The sequence below is a fragment of the Suricata suricatta genome, chromosome 11, assembly GCF_006229205.1.
Source record: "Suricata suricatta isolate VVHF042 chromosome 11, meerkat_22Aug2017_6uvM2_HiC, whole genome shotgun sequence".
NCBI classification, from domain to species: domain Eukaryota; kingdom Metazoa; phylum Chordata; class Mammalia; order Carnivora; family Herpestidae; genus Suricata; species Suricata suricatta.
In genome coordinates this window covers 53,442,448-53,464,885 of record NC_043710.1, presented here as the reverse complement: position 1 = coordinate 53,464,885, position 22,438 = coordinate 53,442,448, and the positions used below count along the sequence as shown (strand labels likewise).

Genomic DNA, 22,438 nt, shown 5'->3' with positions numbered 1-22,438 from the left:
GTTATATGGAAACCAACTTGGCAATAAACTATTAAAAAATTTGAGATTTTGCCTTGGTTGTTTAGAAGTATTATAGTCTCTTGGGCTGTCAGCTCCACGAGCACAGTAGTACCTTTGATGTTTACTGCTGTAGCCCTAGCATTAAGCATAGTGCTGGGCACGTTATGGATGCTCAGTAAATACCTGATGAATGAATGGATGTACTGTCATTACAACATTCTTGTAACAGGTACTATCACCTTCATTTTACTAGGAAAATTATAGTTCAAAGGTTGTAGAACTCGTACATGGCTAAGGGAGAGGATTCAAACCTGTCTGTCCAACTATAGAATTAGTGCTTTTACCACTTAATACCACAATGCCTCCACTTACCTGATTTTTAAAAAATTTTAAGTAATCTCTACACTGAATGTGGGGCTTGAACTCAGGATCCCGAAATTAAGAATCGCATGTTCTTCTGATGTGCTCTTCCAGGTGTCCCTACTTATCTGATGGTTTTTTTAGGTTTATTTATTTTGAGAGAGAGAGAGAGAAAGAAGGCACAAGCACATGAGTGGTGGAGGGGCAGAGAAAGAGGGAGAGAGAGAATCCCAAGCAGGCTCCGTGCTGCCAGCACAGAGCGTGATGTGGGCCCTGATCTCTCTCTCTCTCTCTTTTTTTTCCATAATATTTTATTGTCAAATTTTTTTCCATACAACACCCAGTGCTCTTCCCCATAAGTGCCCTCCACCATCACCACCACCTCTTTTCCCCCCTCCCACTCCCCCTTCAACTCTCAGTTCATTTTCAGCATTCAATAGTCTCTCAAGTTTTGCATCCCTCTCTCTCCCCAACTCTCTTTCCCTCTTCCCCTCTCCCTGGTCCTCCATTAGGTTTCTCCTGTTTTCCTGTTAGACCTATGAGTGCAAACATATGGTTTCTGTCCATCTCTGCCTGGCTTATTTCGCTTAGCATGACACCCTAGATGCTGGCGAGGGTGTGGAGAGATGGGCACCCTCCTACACTGCTGGTGGGAATGTAAACTGGTGCAGCCACTCTGGAAAACAGTGTGGAGGTTCCTTAAAAAACTATCCATAGAACTCCCTTATGACCCCTCAATAGCATTGCTGGGGATTTACCCAAGAGAGACAGAAATGCTGATGCATAGGAGCACATGTACCCCAATGTTCATAGCAGCAATGCCAACAATAGCCAAAACATGGAAAGAGCCTAAATGTCCATCACCTGATGAGTGGAGCAAGAAGATGTGGTATATATACACAATGGAGTACTACATGGCAATGAGAAGTAATGACATATGGTCATTTGTAGGGAAGGGGCCTGATCTCTTGATCCGCATGTTATTCCAACATTTATCTCTTGTAGATGCCCCCATTTATCTGATTTTTTAAAAAAAGTTTGTTTATTCTGAGAGGGAGTGTATGTGTGTGAGCAGGGAGAGGGGCAGAAGGAGAGGGAGAGAGAGTCCCAAGCAGGCTCCATGCTGTCAGTGCAGAGCCTGACGTGGGGCTCGAACCCGTGAACTGAGATCATGACCTGAGCTGAAATCCAGTCAGATGCTCAACTGACTGAGCCACCCAGGCACCCTTATCTGATGTTTTAATCAAAAATTTGAAAGGAAGGAAGAGAATGAGGAAGAAATGCAGAGCAGAAAGTCAGATTGTCATAAGGGATTGGTGAAGGGATTAGATGTTGGGCACCGAAGTTTTGTTTATGCTAAGAGTTGGCAAGTATTTCTAGCACCTTAAGAAAACAAAGGGTTATAAAAGCAGTTACTATTCATTGGGTATTTCATTCTTATGTAATAAACAAATGCCATTTAGAAGCCATTTCCGTTGTTTTAATTATCATCTGTTGTGTTTCCAGCTCAGGCTTCTCTGAACTTTAGACTTGTGTATCTAACATCTTAATTGACATTTTGGGTGTCTAATCAGCATTTTAAACTTAACAAGTTTTACACTTACGTTCGATCTGTCAGCAGATCCTAGTGGTTCTACCTTGAACATGTATCTGAAATTCAGACATTTTTTATAACCTCTACTACTACCACCTGGATCTGAACTCCTGTTTTCTCTTGCCTGGAGACTTTATAGCCTTTTAGTTGGTTTCCCCGATTTTGCCCTTGCCTGCTGACAGTTTGTTTTATATAGAGCAGTCAAAGTGATCCTTGCAAAATGTAAATATAGTCACATGGCTCTTTTGTTCAGGACCATGTCTTTCAGAGAAAAAGCCAAAGTCCTCCACTCTCAGTTCCCTGGCTTATCTTCATCTCCCCTCCACCTGCTCAACCTGCCCCATTGGCCTCTTCACTGTTCCTTGAACAAGACAGATATGTTCTTGCCTTGAGTCCTCTGTATTTGTTCTTCCCTCTCTCCTCTTTCTGCATGGCTCCTTAGTTCATTTCTTTCAGATCTTTTGGTCAAATGCCATCTTCTCAGTGAGGATTTCTTTAATCATTCTATTTAAAAATAGCAACTCCTTCTCCATAGCACACTGCAACCTCTTTCTCTATTTTCCTCCATGGCATTTATCACCCTCGGATATATTTATTTCTCAGGCCTTCCCCCTTGTCCTTCACCCCCACTCCCTGTCAGTTCCATAACAGCAGGGAGTTTTGTTCACTGCTGAGTTGTCAGTGCCTAGAATACTGATGGGTACATAACATATGCTTTGTAAATATTTGTTGAATGAAATATTTTAGGGCAGGTATATTGCTAGGTGCTTTATATATATTTGTTTACTTTTCTTCACATCCCAGCACGATACTGCTATTATTCTCATTTTATAAGTAAGGAAAATTATTTGCCCAAGATTCCATGGCTAGAAAGTTGTAAAACCTAGGTCTGTTCCACTTAATACACTGTTGGGCCCAAATAAAATATTATAGAAAGATGGAGTCTAAGCATTATTGCTTTGCTGCTGAATGAAGTATGTAAACCATAGGCCTAGATGCCAGGAGAAAGGCAGTGTGAATGCCCTGAACTGGGCATTGTTCATTTCCTCACATGGAAATACACTGATACTTGTGATGCTGCTACAGCTAGAAACCTCCAACATACCTGGAAAAAGGCCTCCGTGGGAGATCTGCCTGTGTGCCTTTCAACACACCTTTGGCTTGTACACACAGAAAGTCACAAAGGTTTTGTAATGATTTGGAAATTTTTCTCCTCTTCTCCTTGGGAAAGACCTTTCGATAGTTTGGAATAACATTAGAGTTACTTCAGGCCAATTGCTTCACATCACTCTTCTTTCCTGAAGCCTGGGGGAAAAGGGTATGGGGGTGGCAACATCATGCCCAGGGTGAGAGAAAGAAAATAGCATGTTTGAGCAGTCACAAGTGGTAAAGGAAATGTAGTGAGAAGAAAATTTTAGGGCAACATGCTTAGGAGATGAGGCTAGGGAGACAATCAGATGTCAGATTGCAGAGAGCCTTGTATGTCATGTTAAGGATTTGAGATTTTATTCTTTTGGCAATGCAGAGCCCTTAAAAAGTTTTTTTTTTTTAATTTTTAAATGTTTATTTATTTTTGAGAAAAAGACAGCCTGCTAATGGAAGAGAGGTAGAGAAAGGGTTGAGATACAGAATCCCAAGCAGGCTCCAGGCTCTGCGCTGTCAGCATAGAGCCCAATGTGGGGCTCGAACCCACAAATCATGAGATCACGACCTGATCTGATGTTGAATGCTTAACCAACTGAGCCACCCAGGTGCCCCTGCCCTTGAAAAGTTTTATTTTTTTATTTATTTAAAAAAATTTTTTTTTAAATTTATTTTTGAGAGACAGAGACAGTGTGATCAGGGGAGAGTCAGAGAGAGAGGGAGGCACAGAATCCAAAGCAGACTCCAGGCTCTGAGCTAGCTGTCAGCACAGAGCCTGACATGGGGCTCAAACCCACAAACCGTGAGATCGTGACCTGAGCCGAAGCCAGACGCTTAACCGACTGAGCCACTCAGGCTCCCCCCTTGAAAAGTTTTAAATAAGAGATAGATATGGTCAGATTTGTGTCTGGTCACTGTGCCCTGTATTCCCAGGAGAGCTAAGGTCAGGAAAGGCTAGAAAAGACTCTGGCAGTCTAGAGACTGCAGGCAGATGTTTGCTGGAAACCACAAGGAACTTGCTTATCCATCTGAGCTGAGATGCATGAGAGGCTGGGGTCTGACCTCAGGGAAGTCATGTAGGCTTTCCTGGACTTTGTCAAAGACTAAGAACTGCAGCAGTTACATAGCATTGTGAATGAGCTAAATGCCACTGGATGGTTCACTTGATAATAAAAATGGTCAATTTTGTGTTATGTGAATTGGATTTCTTTCTTTCTTTCTTTTTTTAATGTTTTATTTATTTTTGAGACAGAGAGAGACAGAGCATGAATGGGCAGGGACAGAGAGAGAGGGAGACACAGAATTGGAAGCAGGCTTCAGGCTCTGAGCTGTCAGCACAGAGCTCAACGCGGGACTTGAACCCACGAACATGAGATCATGACCTGGGCTGAAGTAGGAGGCTTACCTGATTGAGCCACCCAGGCGCCCCTTGATTTTTTTTTTCAGTAAAAAAAATCAAGGGGAGTCAGGGATGGGACTAGGCATTGCAGGATACCAGGCCTGTCCTCTTTTTTTGGTCCATTCTTTCTATCTTCTGCCAGAGTCATGTAACAAGTCTAACTATGGCCCTTCCCTGCTCAGAAGTCTCTGTTGCTTTCTCATTCCCCACAGATTATAAAAGCCAAGCTTTTGGTGGAATCTGGTGTTAATGACATTCCATGATCTAGCTCCTCCTTACTGCCTTTTCAGCAAGCATCTGTGTTTTCATTCCCTCTCTCCATTTTGCTTGAGTGCCTTCCTTCTTTGTCTGGCAACTCTTCATCCTTCAGTGCTCAGCTCCAGTGTCACCACTGTTTTAGAAGCTACCTCTGATTTCCCTGCCCATAGGTAGGCAGCCCACTTTAAAGTTATTATTATTTTTAAAATTATAATTGGGGTATTTCTCTGTTAGTTACCTCACTGTATTGTGATTGGGAATTTTTTTAAAGACAGGGGCTGTATTTTTTTTTCTGTACCCCGAGCCCAGTATTGCACAGAGATGGCTCTCATTGATTATATTAAAGAAAATTTTGGGGCGCCTGGGTGGCTTAGTTGGTTAAGTGTCTGACTTTGGCTCAGGTCATGATCTCACAGCTTGTGAGTTCAAGCCCCGCGACCGGCTCTGTGCTGACAGCTCAGAGCCTGGCGCCTGCTTTGTATTCTATGTCTCCCTCTCTCTCTCTGACCCTCCCCTGCTCATGCTCTCTCTCTCTCTCTCAAAAATAAATAAAAACATTAAAAAACAAAATAAAAAATAAAACAAAATTTACCAAAAATAAATAAATACATAAATAAAAGAGAGGGCAGTATGTCGGGCTCTGTGCTGACAGCTCAGAGCCTGGAGCCTGCTTCGCATTCTGAGTATCTCTCTCTTTCTGCCCCTCCCCTGCTTGCGCTGTCTCTCTCTCTCTCTCAGAAATAAGTAAATATTGTTTAAAAAGAAAGAACATTTTATTTCCACACCGTAGGTACCCAACCACAAAGGGCTGTGTTGGTATTGGTCAGTGTGTGAGGCTAGTAGGAGGCAGCAGTCCATAGTTGTCTTGTATCTCTTTTCTTTCCGTCGTAGCCAGCGGGTTTCATGGAACAAGAACCACAGCTACCTCAGGGTAACTGGACTTAGAAATTAGTTCTTGGTGTCATCAGAAAAATAATAAGAAAAATAAAGAATGTATAAAGTGAGTATAGATGGCAGAGACTGTTGTCTCTGCCAATATTGTCTCTCTCATTCTTTTTTTAAATGCTGGAGCACCTGAATTTTAGCAGGGCAGATAGCAGCTTTTCGTCACTCTTTTGCAACTAAGTGTGGTCACACGCTCAGGTTGGGCCTAGTGGGATCTAAGGGGAAGTGACGTATCTACCACTTTTAGGTCATGTGCTTAAAAAGAGTGGCAAGTATTTCTCTTGTCCTTTTTCCTTCCTGCCAGCTGGGGCACAATGAGAGCAGCAGCACATTCTGGTTCTAGAGATGCAAGTGTCACACTGAGTGAGGATGGCAGAGTTCCACTCTCTGCCCCGGACTGCTCACTGCTAAAGTACTATATGAGAGAGAAAGCAACTCCCTGTGGTTTAATCTACTCTAAATGGGGGTCTTTCAATCACAGCAGCTTTTACCTCTACCCTCTCTGATGCGGAGGGGCCTCTGGTTACTGCATTCTCAAGGGGCTTCCTCCTGCTGCTGCTGGATGTCTCTTGGTGCAGTCACTGGGCTTCTTACCATTTCTTGCCTTGCCTCTTAGCCCAATTCCTGTTGCTCAGGTGATTCCCTGAATTCTATCATGTACTTAAAAAAGCTTAATGAGTTGAAGGTTATAGCATTATAAAACTAACCATTGTAAATCGAACAATTCAGTGGCGTTTAGTACATTGGCAATTTTATGCAACCACCAGCTCTATCTAGTTTCAAAACATTTCTCTTACTTCAGAGTAAAACACCTTATCTATTAAGCAGTTTCTTCATTTTCCCTTTCCCCTGGCAGCCATCCATCTGCACTCCTTCTGTGGATTTAATTACTCTGGATATTTCATGTAAGTGGAATCATACAATATGTAGCCTTTTGTGTCTAACTTCTTTACCCTAGCATATTTTGGGGATTTGTCCACATTGTAGCATTTATCAGTACATCATTTCTTCTTTTTCTACGTTTTTTAAAAATTGTGATAATATATAACAGAATTTGCCATTTTAACCATTTTAAAGTATATAATTCTTGGCAATATTTATACTTACAGTGTTATACAACCATCACCACTATCTGATTTCAAAACTTTTTCATCATCCCAAACAGAAACTCTGTACTCATTGAGCAATAACTCCCCATTCCCTTCTTCCCCTTAGCTCCCACTAAATTCTAATCTACCTTCTGTCTCTATGAGTTAATTATCATCTTTTGATACACGGTCATTTTTAATTTTTATGGAGTCCCATTATCTGCTTTTTGTTGTTGTTGCTCATGCTTTTGGTGTCAAATCTAAGAATCCATTGCCAAATCTAAGGTCATAAAGATTGCCGCCATGTTTTCTTCTAAGAGTTTTATGGTCTTAGTTCTTACTATTGATTCATAGTTGAGTTAATATTTGTATAAGATGTGAGTCTAACACACTTCTAATCCTTGAATGTATGCTATTGGGACTTTCCAGTCAGTAATGATTTTTAGGTCTCCAGATCCCAAGAGACACAGAAATTGTGTTAGCTACTATTGGCTGAAGTGTTGCTCTTCACCAGAGGTGTATCTTAGAGCACATTCCCTCCTTTTCAGATGCTATCCACTGAAGTGCATTTGATAGGTCCAGGGCTGCTTTGAGAGTAAGGCCACTGACGTTTAGGGCTACCAGTCAGTTGATTGACACATACTTATGTATGTGTAATAGATGCTATGCCACAGGCTTGGCTATGCAGAAAGGGAGGAGAGCTAGGCTTGCATGAAACAAGGCTGAGCTGCCAGAGGTCAGGGGAAACAATGCTGTCAGATAGCAAGTCTGTACTGAGCCCAGTCAGGTTCCTAGCGCTGAGTATGGCTTGTTGAGAAATGCATAAAGCAGTCATGAGTAGCAGAAAGATATAATTTGGAGACAGAAGCCTTGATTTCAAATTGGATGATGTCTGGTTAGTCACTTCTCTCTGAATTTCAGTGTCTTCAGATATATAGCTTGAATGTTGACTTCATAGGGTTGTTTTGTTTTTGAAGATCAGATGAGACTATGAATAGGAAAATGATTTGGAAACCATAAAATGCTGTGCACATTTAGGAATGTAATGAAGTCAAGGGGAAAACTAAGTCTTCTGTGAGTTGTTGTTGTTATTGTTGTTTTAAAATTCTCTTCCTGCCTATGATTTACAGCAAAGGTTTGAGGTTTATTGGCCAGATGTGTGTTTTTCAGGTTTTTTTTTTTAATATTTTTACATTGTTGTGACTCTGTCTTTTTGCAAGTGACAGAAATACAACTCAGACTGACTTAAGCAAGAGAGGGACTTACTGACTCTAGTAACTAAAAGTCTAAATGTATATTTACCTTCAGAAACGGCAAGATCCAGGGCCTTGAATGATGTCATTGGACCTAATCTCTTTTCCTTTGGCTCTGCTTTTCTTTGTTTTGGTGTCATTCTTAAGCAGGCTCCACCTATGCAATGGCAAAGATCAATATCAGCTTTGAATGTGCATTCTACTAGGTGAGCAACCACTATTGAAAGATATTACCACTTTCCTGATGGTGCTGGCAGTCCTGGATATGATTTTGGCTTGGGTCATGTGTCTACCATAAAGTAATCACAGAAGAATGCTGGACTTTCATTGGCCAACAGAGTTACATTCTTTCTACTCATACAACCCAGGGGTCATGATCTGCTCTCCTGGAACTATGTGGGCTGAGATCAGGGAAGAGTGATCTCCTCAGGGTACATCAAGATGCTTTTACTTAAAGAAGGGTTTGGGAGGTGAGGAGCTAGTTAAGTCAGCAAAATATGTAGACCTTCACTCCAAAAAAAAAAAAGAAGTGTGTTTCCAGTACTTAAAACTCAATCAAATAGAGCTGCTCTGCTTGAAGAAGAAACCTGGGTGTGAGAGGTATGTAGAGCAAAATTTGAAAACTTTTAGACAGTTTATTCAATAAATATTTGTCTCAGGTGTGATAGTCCTTGAATTCTTTCTTCCTATCTCTCTGGCCTTTTGTAGAAGATATTGTATTTTTCCTCCAATCGGGAGAGTAAGGTGAGGTAAGTAGCTGAGCCAGTTATTGCCTAGAGTTGAAGATGTCAAGGACCTTGCTTAGGCTTGACACCAAACTGCTTTTATTGAAGAAGACACAAACCTTTCAAATTTAAATAGGGACTCAGAGAACTGGAAGAAGTTGCTTAACAGTGTATTGGTTAACGTGAGGATGAAATATATTTATATCCTCAACATTTTTTAAAATAATTTTTTAAATGTTATTTATTATTTTTTTTTTTTGAGAGACAGAGAGAGACAGTACAAGCAGGGGAGGGTCAGAGAGAGAGGGAGACACAGAATCTGAAGCAGGCTCCAGGCTCTGAGCTAGCTGTCAGCACAGAGCCCGACCCAGGGCTTGAACCCACGAACCATGAGATGATGACCTGAGCAGAAGCTGGACACTTAACAGGTTGAGCCACCCAGGCGCCCCTTATATCCTCAACATTTTGCCAGGGCTTAGTATGCTAGAGGGTATAGAGCTGTGAGCTGGATTCTGTTTTGTAATTTGAGCAAGGGAAAAGCCACTCTTACGCATTAGCCAGCTCATCACGCAGCCAATTCAGTATTGTCTTTTTTTTTTAATTTTTAAAAATGTTTTACTTATTTTTGAGAGAGAGAGAGTGTGTGAGTGAACAGTGGGGGGGTCAGAGAGATGGGGAGACATGGAATCTGAAGACAGGCTTCAGGCTCTGAGCTAGCAGTCAGTACAGAGCCTGATGTGGGGCTCGAACCCATGAACCGTGACCTGAGCCGAAGCTGGATACTCAACCAGCCAAGCCACCCAGGCACCCCAGTATTGTTTTTTTGAAATAAAATACACTTAACATAAAATTTTCCATTTAAAAGTGTATAGTTAAATGATTTTTTTATTTTCACAGTTTTGTGCAACTGTTACCACTATCTAATTGCAGAACATTTCGTCATCCCCAAAAGAAACCTCATTACCCATTAAGCAGTCACTCCCTATTTTCTAACCCTTGGCAACCATAATCTACTTTCTGTCTTTGTGGATTTGCCTGTTCTGGACATTTTATATAAATGGAATCATGTCTGGCTTCTTTTAGTTAGTGTAATACTAATATATATTTATCTGATTACTTATTACTGTCTTAGGATACTTTTTAGAAGCAGAATCACCCCACAGATTTACCAAGTAGTCATTTTTTCTATCCTCAAACGTGTAATTGGGACGGACATACCTAACAGTTGGAGTAGCACCCACGTCAGATCCTTGACCTGTCAAATAAGAGCTATCATAGTGGGAAGGCCAAGTGGAAGACTGAAACTGCTGTGTGCTCCCCTGGCCAAGATCGTGAATCAAAACCAATATCACATTCTGTGACGCATGGTGGCGGTTAGGGCTAGCCTTAAGTATCTTAAAAATGCAGGGATGATGGCTCCTATTTTATCTACATTTAATTCTTTACTCTGCCTTCTTGCAAAACTGGATGGATCCTGGAGAATGTAGACTTCAGCAGTTTAACTGAATAGCCCTAATTATGGCTGCTGAGATGAATGTGGTGTCTTTGCTAGAGGATGTTTATATGTGGCCGTTAATTTGGTGAATGGATTCTTAGAAAAAAGGATCAAAACCAGTTTGTATTCAAATGGCACAGATTATCAGTATACCTATTTATAGTTTTGCCCAGGGCTATGTAAATAACTTTCACTTTTGAACTCTTTGTCATAATCTGGTCAGAAAAGACCTGGACTATCTGGCCATTTCAGAGAACATCACTTTGGTCTATTACACTGAAAACATCATGCTATAAGCATCATCAAGCATGAAAAGAGCCCTGGGTAAGATATATGCTGCTCCACAATAGATTCAGTCCCCTTCTTTGTCAAAGCGAATGTATTTGGTTTTAAAATATATCCATAAATTGTTTGATACTTGTTCCATCAAGTGCCTAATTCCTCTCTCCTTGACTGAGCCAGTGCCTTGTAACTTGAATCTAACAAATAGAATAAAGTGGAAGTGATGGTGTATGACTTCAGAGACTAGGTCATAGAGGTAATGCAGTTTCTTTGTCTCTCTGTCTCTTGGATCACTCACTCGGGGGAAGCCCACTACTGTATTGTTAGGACACTCAAACTGTCTATGGAAAAGCCCACATGGAGAAGAACCGAGGCTTCTTGATAACACCCAGCACTGATTAGCTAGGAACATCAGCGAGCCATCTTGGAAGCAAGCAAATCTTCCAGCCCTAGTTAAGTCTTCAGGGACGATAGCCCTTTATAAATCTTTAGGGGAGACTTGAGCCAGTTAAGTCACTTTGTGATCTCTGACTCTCAATAAATGTTTATTGCTTTAAGCAACTTAATTTTGGAGGTAATTTCTTACGCAGCAATAAGTACTAACACACAACTCCATGAGCTATGTATGAGAGTTTCAGTTGTTTGAAATCCTTTTCAGCACCTAATATTTACCTGTTGTGTTTTTTTTTTCATTTTCACCCTTCTGGTTAGTATGTAGTATTACTACATTGTGGTTTTATTTTTAAATTAAATTAAACTTTTTAAGTTTATTTATTCAGACAGAGAATGTGAGCAGGGAAGGGGCAGAGAGGGAGGGAGAATCCCAAGTGGGCTCTGTGGTGTCAGCATGGAGCCCCATGTGGGGCTCCATCTCATGAACTGTGAAGTCATCACCTGAGCTGATACCAAGAGTGAGATGATTAACTGACTGAGCCACCCAGGTGCCCCACTGCATTGTGGTTTTAATTTTTGTTTCCCCAGTGACTAATGAAGTAGAGCATCTTTTTATTCATAAATGTATAATATATACATATGGTAAATATGTATATATAGTATATATGATGAATGCAGACGATGCATACAGATTATATATCATACACACATATATCATATGTATTATATATAGGCAGCATATGTATATGGTGCATATATACATACATTTATTATGTCTATATCTACACATACACATATACACTGCCTAGATTTATTTTAGTTTTCCTGACCATTTTTTTATTTTGTTGCTTGTTATTTTCTTACTGACTTGTTGGAGTTCTTTCTGTATTCTGGATGCAAGTTCTATATATTCTGAGTATCTTTTCTCAGTTTATCAATTTTTACCTTCATGTTTAGCCCTTTTTGTGTTCTTCTAAAGAAAACTTTTGCCTACTCCAAGATCAAGAAGCTATACTCCTATTTTCTCACTTATAAGCTTTTTTATTTCATACCTTTTGCATAGATCTGCAGTGATCTGAAATAATGCTTTTGTGTGTATGGTGTGAGGTAGTCAAGGTGCATCCCTCCCACTCTATCTCTGCATGGATATCTAGTTGATCTAATACCATTAATTGAAAAGATTACTTTCTTTTGTATACTCTAGTGTCACCTTTGTTATAAGTCAAGTGAGCATTAGGTGTGGGTCTGTTTTGGATTCTCTGTTCCATTCATTCTGTATCCTTGCTGTAATACCATACTGTCTTAATTGTTAGTATAATAGGCCTTGATATTTGGTAGTGTAAGTCTGCCAGCTTGTTGTGCTTCAGAACTGCCTTGGCTGTTCTTGGTCCTTTGTATTGCTATATGATTTTTAGGATCAGTTTGTTATTTTCTGCCAAGAAAAAAACCTATTAGAAGTTTGACTGGGTTTGCACTGCATCTATATATTAATCTGGGGGGGGCTGACAGCTTAACTGGATGTAGTCTTCCAATTCACAAATGTGATATGTCCTTCCATTTATTTAGATCTTTAATTTTTTTTCCTATAAGAGTCTGTAGGTTTCCTTTTGGTGGTCCTATGTATCTTCCACACCCTTCCTTCCCACCCTGGGATTTGATGTATTTTTGACACAATAGTAAATAGTACTACTAAAATGTAAAAGTCTTATTTTTTTTTTTTATAAAATAAACCATTTCAATGTAATCTTAGGGTTCAACACTTTCATTTTCAATTTCTCTGCTACACTAGCTTGCTTAAGAATGACTCAGCATAAGGGCACCTGGGGGTTCGGTCCATTAAACAGCCCACTTTGGCTTAGGCCATGATCTCATGGTTCGTGGGTTCAAGCCCTGCATCAGGCTTTACACTGCGGAGCCTGCTTGAGATTCTCTCTCCTTCCTTCTCTCTCTGTGCACACACACACTCTCTAAATAAATAAATAAATAAATAAATAAATAAATAAATAAATAAATTTTAAAAAGAAAAAAAAAGAATGACTCAGGAAAGAATTCCCTGTATAGTGCTATTTCCTTACCCTTGCCCAGAGTCCTTTTAAATAAGGATTATTGTTAAATCCAGTTAAACCAGCTGCTTTATCAGTGAGCATACGTAAGTTGTTTTTTAAAAGCCCTTGTCATTTAATATTTAAAATAAAACTTTGTTATAATAAAAGAAGGCTTAGAGTATAGAGGATATTTTTTCTCTTGCACGTTTTCCCTTTTGTGGTCCTTAAAAGGCAGTTCCTTTTGTATTTCAGTGTTTGACAGATGTAGCAAATCCTTTAACTGGTACATGAAAGAAAACTTACAATCCACTGTATAGCAAATCCCCTATGCTTCATAATTTGTAATATTTTTTAAATCTGAGGAAATATTTTGCATATGTTGTTCAAAAAGCATTTGCTAACAAAAGAATGCAATTTGAAAAATATTGCGTTTCATGTACTATTTAATTTCATTTTTTACTGCAGCAAGAAGGAAATAGTGTTCCACCAATGATATGTGCTTTTTGTTTTTCACTATGAAGCAGGAAACCCCTATAGAGATTTCTTAACTGGATTGAGCTATGGACTTTAAACATCACAGAAAATATATAGAGGTTTATCTTTACTTCAATTTTTAGATATATTTTTAATCATGATCATGTTTTTTATTTCATTAAAAATTTTTTTTTAATTTTAGAGACAGGGAGAGAGGGTACCAGCAGAGGAGAGATACAGAGGGACAGAGGGACAGAGGTATACAGAAGGAGAAAGAGAGAGAGACAGAGAGAGAGACAGAGAGAGAGAGAGAGAGAGAGAGAGAGAGAATCTCAAGCAGACTCCACACTCAGGATGGAGCCTGATGGGGGGCTCGATCCTACGACCCTGGGATCATAATGAAGTCAAGGGTCAGATGCTCAATCAACTGAACCACCCAGGTGCCCCTATTTCATTATTTAATACAAGAGTCAGCAAGCTATACCTACTTGTATAAATAAAGTTTTATTAGAACACAGCCACATTCATTTGTTTACATATTATCTATGACTACCTTTTTTTTTTTTAAGTAATCTCTACACCCAACATGGGGCTAGAACTCGCAACCCTGAGATCAAGAGTCACATGCTCGACCAACTGAGCCAACCATGTGTCCCTTTCTATGGCTACTTTTATACCCTAATGGCAAAGTTATTTAGTTACAATAGAAAACATATGGCTTGTGAGCCTAAAATAGTTACTAACTGGCCCATTGCAGAAAATGTTTGCTGACTCTCATTTAATATACCAAGGCACAGTATACACCAATGATATAGCTCATTGTTCATAGTAGGTGTAAATCCATATTTTAAGTGGTCTCTTGATAATTTTGATTTTTCGGGGGACGATTTAGTACTTGAAGCAATTAGATTATTTTTACCCGTACTGCAGCTTATAGAAAAGTAAGCCTAGGAATAGAGGTGTCAGCTCTGTCACCCTATTATTTATTTTTGTTTGTAACTTTAATTAATTATCTTCAATCCCTGAGGATTTGTTTTTTTTTTTTTTTTACTTATTTGCAAGACTTCTTTAAAATTATTTATCTATGTGGTAAGAGTTGGTTTGGTTGGGGAAAAAATAGAAACCATAATACTTAAGCTCATTTAACCAGATATGTATTAACTGCTGTATATCATAATATCCTAAAAGCAAATTAGTGACTGCGAGCACTGATGTTCCCTCAGACACCATGGAGCTCCCGCTCTACCTCGAGACATCTTGCATGTGGTAAGTGATGTGGAAACATCTGACATGCAGACTCAGGACATCATCGTTGGTCTGTACAGTTAATCTTGGTAAAGCAGAATTCTTATATTTTAAGATTAAAAACAAGTATAAAATAAGCGCTTTAATTTTTCTTTCTGTACTTTCATTGCATCCCATTTTGGAGATGACTGTCTTTTAATATATACTGTTTGTGTAAATTCTCTCTGAATGTAGACATGATTTCTGAATATAAATAGAGGTTTGTAGCAAAATACAACTCTAAGTCCAATAAAGACTACCTTGTATGGATAGTCCTGCCAGCAGCTCTAGTTACAGAGTCTGGAAGCCAAGCCGGGCCCCACTTACATGCTTCATCTGTCCGCATCCTGTGTGGGCAGCTCTGTTCCACTACAATTTTGGGTCTGCAGCTAATTGAATCAATAATTTAACTTGAGAATGGATAATAGACGATGGTGCCTTCTTGCCAGCTGTAACCCACCAGAAACACCACAGCAAGCAAGACCACCACCTAGCAGGCCTCATTAGATGGGGATTTACTTTGTTGAGTCGAGAGAAGTTTAAGTAAGGAGTCACACTACCTGGGTTCAAAATCTGGACTTTTTGTTTTATTAGCTGTGCATTCTTAGACAATTCTACTCTAATTTCTGTATGTCTCAGTTTCTTCTTAAGGTTAAATAGGGAGAATGATACCCAGTTTATAGGGCTGTTATGAAAAACCAGTTACTCTGTATAAAGTGCTTAAAATAGTATCTGGCACATGTGAAATGCTCAGTGAGTATTTATTATTTCACCTTTTGAAGGTTTAGATTTTGTCAGTGCACGAGAATATTTATCTCTTTAAGCAGATTGTCTTAACCGAGTTCACAGGCCGGTATATAAAACGAGAATGCCAACTTTTAATTTTACCTCGAGAAACAGAACTCTCATGTATACTGAAATGCCTGTTTCGGTAGGATCATGCCTCTTCTCCCTTTGGGTGGCACCATGGAACACCAGATCCTCATCAGAAAGGTTATGATGAACATAGAATCTGAATTAGGGGCATTAGTTAGATGAGTCCAGTGTTTTGTGTATAATGCCAGGGTGGCTAAAATGGATATTTATTACTCTTTTAAGAATTTCTTCACTTAAAAAGCCAGATGTTTACTTTCAGCTGCTTTTGTCACTTGTTTCGTTCTGATCCACTCACCATGGACTTGGACTCTGAAGAACTGGTGTTGTGAGGAAGCAGACAGTGGGGGTGGGGGAGTTTGGAACAAGGCGGAGTTCCTGGGGCAGCAGAGGCAGCTGCGCTCCAGTGACTATGTTACAGAGCTCGGAAGAGTGGAGGTAGGTTGGCAGTGGGATGCGAGGTGTGCCAACAGACTAGTTCTGCCCCCTGATTTCAGGCATTATTCTTGGCATCCACCTCTGATTTTCTACTTTTCCAGGTGATCTGAGCTTCTCTTTAAGAAGTTATTTTTCTGCTTAGACTAGTCAGAATCATCTGAGGTTGTTGAATTTGTAAACCAAGTTGTTCTTGCAACTGGGAACCCTGGCTGTTACAGTGGCCACAGTTGCCTGATGCAGTGGTGTCACAGTAGGGATGGCAAAGTCACGGGAAAGCAACCCCAATGAATAAACTTTATTGGCTCCTGCTCTTCTTGAGAGTGTTGAGATCACTGTATTCCCAGGGCCTAGACTTGTGCCTGGCATATAGAAGGTGCTCAGTAAACCTTTGTGGAAGGAATGAATGATGGGCACATTCTGCTGGCGAACCCAGTTGTGTGTCTGCTGACGTGTGTTTGTGACTTTGTTCTTTCTCAGCTTCTATGGCTGATCAACTTCCCTGATAAAAGACAGACTTTTTTCCTTAAATATGTTAATACACATGCCATCATATATAACAGTTAAATTTTACTGGCTTGGGAGCTATTCTGTCTTATAAACTCACTTGCTCTGTGGATTTTTTAGTTTAGCCCTGGGATTGTGATTGTGATGTGTGTGTGTGTGTGTGTGTGTGTGTGTGTATGTGTGTGTATAGAAGGGCACCTCACAGAGCCCCAAAGTTCTCACAAGAACTTGAATCCCTTTCTGGTATCACAGCTTTCTTGGCATGCTGGAAGCCATAACTTCTTGAGTTTTCCTCGTGAGGCTTGTTGGTGGAATAAAGAAAGAGCATATACTCATAGACTCTTAACACACACATGCACACACCACACACTAAACTGTATTTGAACCTCAGATTTGCCACCTAATAACTTATGATGCTTGGTAAGTTTTATATAGATGTCTTGCTTTGCTTTTCCTCTGAAGCTGTCTCTGAGATTAGGAAAAACAGGAAATACAGACCCTTTATTTCCACTTTTTCTTACTGATTTTAAGCCAGGCAGACCTCTGCTTCAGGTTTGCCCTTTAAGGAACTGTATGAGAATTGGCAATTTGGTATAGTGAAGTCATTTGCTTGTATTTACTGAGCCCCTTCCTGGGTGTTATGAGGTGATGACCTTCTGGGGATTTTGAGAAGTTGCTCCTGGTTCATTCAGTTTCTTGCCTGTTCTTCTTGATGGAGATGCTGAAGCTGGGGACAGAGGGCAGTACACCTGAGATCCGTCTCTCCTCATCTCTAGAACACAGTGTTTTAGACTTTGGGGTCTCATAAAACAGGGCTGGGGCTTTGAGATGAAGTTCTGTGAGCATGCTAATCAAGACTTAGGGATCATCTAGTCTAGCCTACTTGCATTCCAGGCACAGACAGAAGCCTAGAGAGCAGTGTCCAGGTGACACAGTCAGCCAGGGATAGAGTGTATATCTGAAGATATTTCCAAGGGCAAATTGAAATCCCTGCAAAGACTAAGCCCCCTGAGGCCTACTGGAACATAAAGCTAGGAGGGTTGAGAAGGGCAAGGGAATCATTCTTTGGTTTCCTTCCCTGCTTCTTATTAAGAGTGAACACCTCACCTCTGGTTGCTTTGGTTTGCTCCCACATTTCATTACTTAGAATGGACCTAAGTCTGCAGTGTGTGGTCTGAAACACACCCCAGTCCTAAGTTGTATGCTTGGGGCTGTAGGTTACCAAGTTTACAGACAACAGTTTTGTGCCTCTGTGGACATGTGACCAGGCTATGAATAGATCTGAAGTTCTGGGAGACTTAGCTCTTCCCCCACCTCTCCACTCCCTGCAGTCTGCCTGCTGGTAATTTCCTCAGTGCTCAGACAGCTAGACAGAGAATGGAAACAGGGCAATCTGCCCAGCCCCTTTTAGGAGGCAATGCAGGCCCAAGTCTTTATGAGTAGCCTCTGGCCTCTTGGGTCTCTGCTGTATCAGGTTGAGTACAAGTGTTTAGCATTTAGGAGGAAGTGTGCTGGGTGGGAATTTTTTTTTTAAATAAACCTGTATTGGACCCTAAGTATATGAAAGGCACTGTACTAGGCCCTTCACATGTGTTATTCCTATCTTTCTACAAGCTTGTGAGATGGGCATTGTTCTTATTTTACAGAGATTACTAAAACTCAGAAAGATTTACTAAGTAACCTACTGTCACACAGCTCACGACTGGAATCCAGGCCTCTGACCTTGTCCTTTCTAAATGATAGCTTCCCTGTTTATAACTTTCTTTAGTAAAAGTTGGGCTAGGATAATTTTGATGGACAAACCTCGGGGCCACTTGTGTTGTTGATGATTTCATAGAACTTGGAGAAAGGGGGGTGAGTCTGAAGGAGCAGGAAGCAGGCCTCTCAGTCTGTGAGCAGCAATGGGAGCGCAGCGGATGGCTGTAGCAGGAAGGTACCTGTCAAACAACCATGTGACCTCAGTGAACCAGGGCAGATAGTGGCTGTCCCACAGGCTCCTAACCGGATTCCTCAATATGGCATTCAAGGAGCTCAGAGGTGGCGTTTCTGCTTCAAAACCCCTCTTTTACCTCTCCTTACTTCCTGTCTCACACACTGTTCTTCGTTCTATTTTTATCAAATCTGCTGTCACCTTCCATGCATGGACATTTATAGGGTCTGTTACGATTCTAGTCAGAAAGTAACTGTTGACCATTTAGGGCTGAGCAGACAGTTTTGAATACTCAGTTATCCTGTAGTCGTTTAAAAAAAATTTTTTTTAAATGTTTGCTCATTTTTGAGAGAGAGTGGAGGAGGGGCAGAGAGAGAGGTGAACACAGAATCCAAAGCAGGCTCCAGGCTCTGAGCTGTCAGCACAGAACCCAATGTGGGGCTTGAACTCAGGAACCATGACATCATGACTTGAGCCAAAGTTGGACGCTTAACAGATTGAGCCACGGAGGAACCCTTCCTGTAGTCATTTAAAAAAAAGTTTATTTATTTATTTTGAGACAGAGAGAGAGAGAGAGAGAGAGAGAGAGAGAGAGAGAGAGAGAATCTCAAGCTGATGGCATGGAGCTGATGGCATGGAGCCTGATGCAGGGCTTGATTCCATGAACTATGAGATCATGACCTGAGCTGAAATCAAGTCAGATGCCTAACCAACTGAGCCACCCAGATGCCCCAACCCATAGTCATTTTGGACTGGAGCTCTCTCATTCATTCTTTCGTTCATTTGTGTATTCAGTCATTCTAACATACTGGGCACTCCTTCTATTCCAGGTACTGTATGAGACCTTGGGAATCAGTATAATGAAAAGACAGATAGGGTTTGGGCTCTTCTAGAGCTTACAGTGTAGCAGGGAAGGCAAAAATGAAGCAGATAATTATAATGAAGTCTGATGAATGTCATGAAGTCGAAATATGGGATGTGATAAGAGGGTACATATTGCAAGGGAACTTAATATTGTTTAGAGTGTCAGGAAAGACCTCACATTAACTGAGGAGATGACATTTAAGTGAGACTTGAGGACTGAGAAAAATTAGCTAAGTAAACGGGGTTAAGAAAGGTAATATTAGATGGCAGGCTGAGTATATGCAAAGACCTGGAAGCCAAGTGGTAGGGATAAGGCCATGTTCATGTTGGTTCATTTATTAAGCAACCATTTACAGATGATGGGTCATATCATGTGCACTGTGCTGGGGTCTAGGGACATAAAAAAACAATTAGATGGCCCCTTCCTGCCTGGAGAAATTCAGTCAGAAGCAGTGGCATCACTTCTTGGTAACAAGGATGCTAAGGTCACCCTAGATCTTGGACTCAGTCTCCCTGGTCCCATGTGACAGGACTTAACACCTTTAGAAAAATGGCCTGCCCTTGAGCATTTGGTCCACCTGTCAAGCAGAAAGGACATAGACCTCAGTTGGACACTTGCAGCATTTGCTCTTATTCCTGGCTTTACACTCACCAGATCCTTGATTGATGGGATTCATCTACAGACTCGAGGTTGATAGAGTCCCAGAGATTGATTTTTACCCCAGTAGGAACATAGTAGAACCTTTCTGGCTGAAAGGAAGTTGCCTTGATTTTCAGAGCTCTTTATCACTGGTCTCGTACTTGTTATTTGATTGAGTAGCATCAGATCCATCCATTTTCTTGAATACATCTCTGTTGTTCTGACTTGTGGCACTGCTTATGGGGGCTGGTGTTCTTGGACTGTGCACTCACAACATGACTACAGGGTACGCCATTTATACAGACTAGTGAGTAATTGTGCAACAATGCATCCCTGTGGCTGTGGTTGAAGGGAGGTTATTTAAACACTGACTATGTATCCTCAGGCTAGGCAGTTTATATTCTTGACTTCACTTAAGAGTCTCAATAATGCTCTGAGGTAAATGCTATTAGTATCATTTATACATGAGACAATTGAAGGCCCAGGGAAGCTAGCTAGCAGTGGCTGGGGTTAGAGCTCTGCTTGGACCAAAGTCCATGCTTCTCGCACTCCCAGCCATTTCCCAGATCTTGCCCATCATCTTGTTGCCATAGCTTCCTTGGCCTTGTCTACTTTGACTTATCTGCCTGGCCTCCCTGTGTCAGTAACCCATGGATTCTCAGCATGGCTGAGGCTCAGGAATGTGTCTTGCTTGGGAGATACCCTAGAGTATCTAAATTTCTTTTCCCATCTAAAACTTTGTGCATGTGTTTAGTATGAGGCAACAAAATAACTAGCTAAAGTCACTTTTGAAAAGTAAGTCAGCTCTGGATTTGTCGGGCTGCCTTTCTTGCTCCAGCTTCTCCAGCACTCTCAGTAGGAGAGAGGCTGGGGATAGCTCACAAGAGAGGAGTTTGAGTGAAAAAAGCATCAGACCTGGGCATGGGTGGAGGGATGAGATTCCCTCATTTTTAAATGAGTAGTTCCATTTGCAGGGGCTTAGGGTTCTCATTTCTGCCTTTTAATGGAGGACCAGCCTCTTCACCTGGGGATTCTGGAGCTCCTGACCTTAGCACGGGAGGTTTTTGTTTTTTGTTTCTGTTTTTGTTTTGTCTTTTTTTATCTTCTATGAGCTGTCAGAGGTGTAGGGGTACATATGTGCTGTGGGAGAGGGAGGTGTGTGGGGCAGAGTCTGGGGAAAGGGAGTGGGAGGAGGGATGTGTATTCACGACCTCACCTGCTTCTCCACACTCTTTCTTCTCCCCCTGCCCCCTCATGGAGGCTTTGTGGTGTCAGTCTTGTTTGAGAAGTAGTCCTAAAGAACATGAGGCTGCTGCACTCATCTATCTTGTTTTCCAGATTCACCTGACTGCTTGCAGTTCCTGAAGCCTGGCAGCCTTTTTCATATCTCAGGTCTTTGTACATTCTATCCCCCCTGTCGAGAATGTCCTTCCATCTTCTCTACCCCACATATACCCACTGAGCCTTCAAGACCCAATTTAGATGTTACCTTTTCAGTGACACTGCCTTTGATCTCTTTTCTCTGTGGAGGTAGGCACCCTCACTTTTGTGCCGCCACGGCACTTTGTACAGGTCTCTGTTGTGCTGTGGTTATTCACTTAACTGTCTACCTCCCTCTCCATGTATTGAGCCTCTTGAGAACAATGAACCAAGTCAGTTTCATCTCTTGTTAGCAGGCACAGGTCCTGAGGGAGATCAGAGTGTCAATAATTGTTGCCTTGAACTATGCTGACGCCAGACCTAGAAGTAGATGATTGTGTACAACTGTCTTGTGTTCCTCCACAAACTAAAAAAGGATTCTCTTCCATAATTCAGTGTGTTGCCTGTCTTCCACGTTCCCTAGCCCTCCAAATCTGCATTGGGGTGGCTGACTTCCAGAGAAAACAGTGGCATGCTCCACAGATGTTATCTTTGTCTGCTTTGCCTTACCTTGCCCTTCACCTCACAGTGCTCTTCAAGCCCTTGGGCCTGACCCAGGGAATGGCTGGGGAGGAAATGCCAGAAATGAGCCACTCTTGGCATCCTGAATCCTTGATTCACAGGTTTGGCCCTGTGGGCCAGGACAAAGCGAGAAAATGGAAGTGAACCTGTTCCCTGTCATAGCAGCCCAAAGGGATCCTCTCTAGACTGTGAGTGCTATCACCAGCTGCGACAACGAGACACTCCCCTTGTTCCATTCTGGATCTAAGACAATCAGTTCTTCTAAGTTAGCTCATTTGGCTCACCCTGAGCTTTCTCACAGGGCTGAGAGCCTGAAACAAGTCCTGTTACACTTGTTTTTCCACTGTCATCAGGCCACAGACTGGGAGATTGCTTATTCTTCCCCCTTCATTTTATAGAGGAGGAAACCAGGGTCCACAGTGGGCATGGGACTAGCTCAAGGTCATATGACTGGTGGCAGCTGAAGCTAGACACTGGTCTTCCCACTCCTGGCAGAGTGCTGCTCCCTTT

At 41.3% G+C, this 22,438-nt stretch overlaps 1 protein-coding gene across 8 annotated transcripts in view; it reads left to right on the top strand.

Moving 5' to 3' along the window:
- STIM1 (stromal interaction molecule 1) overlaps nucleotides 1-22,438 on the top strand; it is a 181,669-nt gene that overhangs the window by 47,423 nt on the left and 111,808 nt on the right. For 4 of the 8 annotated variants that reach the window (XM_029956160.1, XM_029956158.1, XM_029956166.1 and 1 more), the window contains exon 2: nucleotides 14,678-14,720. The exons of the other annotated variants lie outside the window; for them this stretch is intronic. In XM_029956160.1, coding sequence (XP_029812020.1) covers nucleotides 14,678-14,720 — 43 coding nt within the window. The remainder of the gene's footprint in view (nucleotides 1-14,677; nucleotides 14,721-22,438) is intronic. 8 annotated transcript variants of the gene reach the window in all.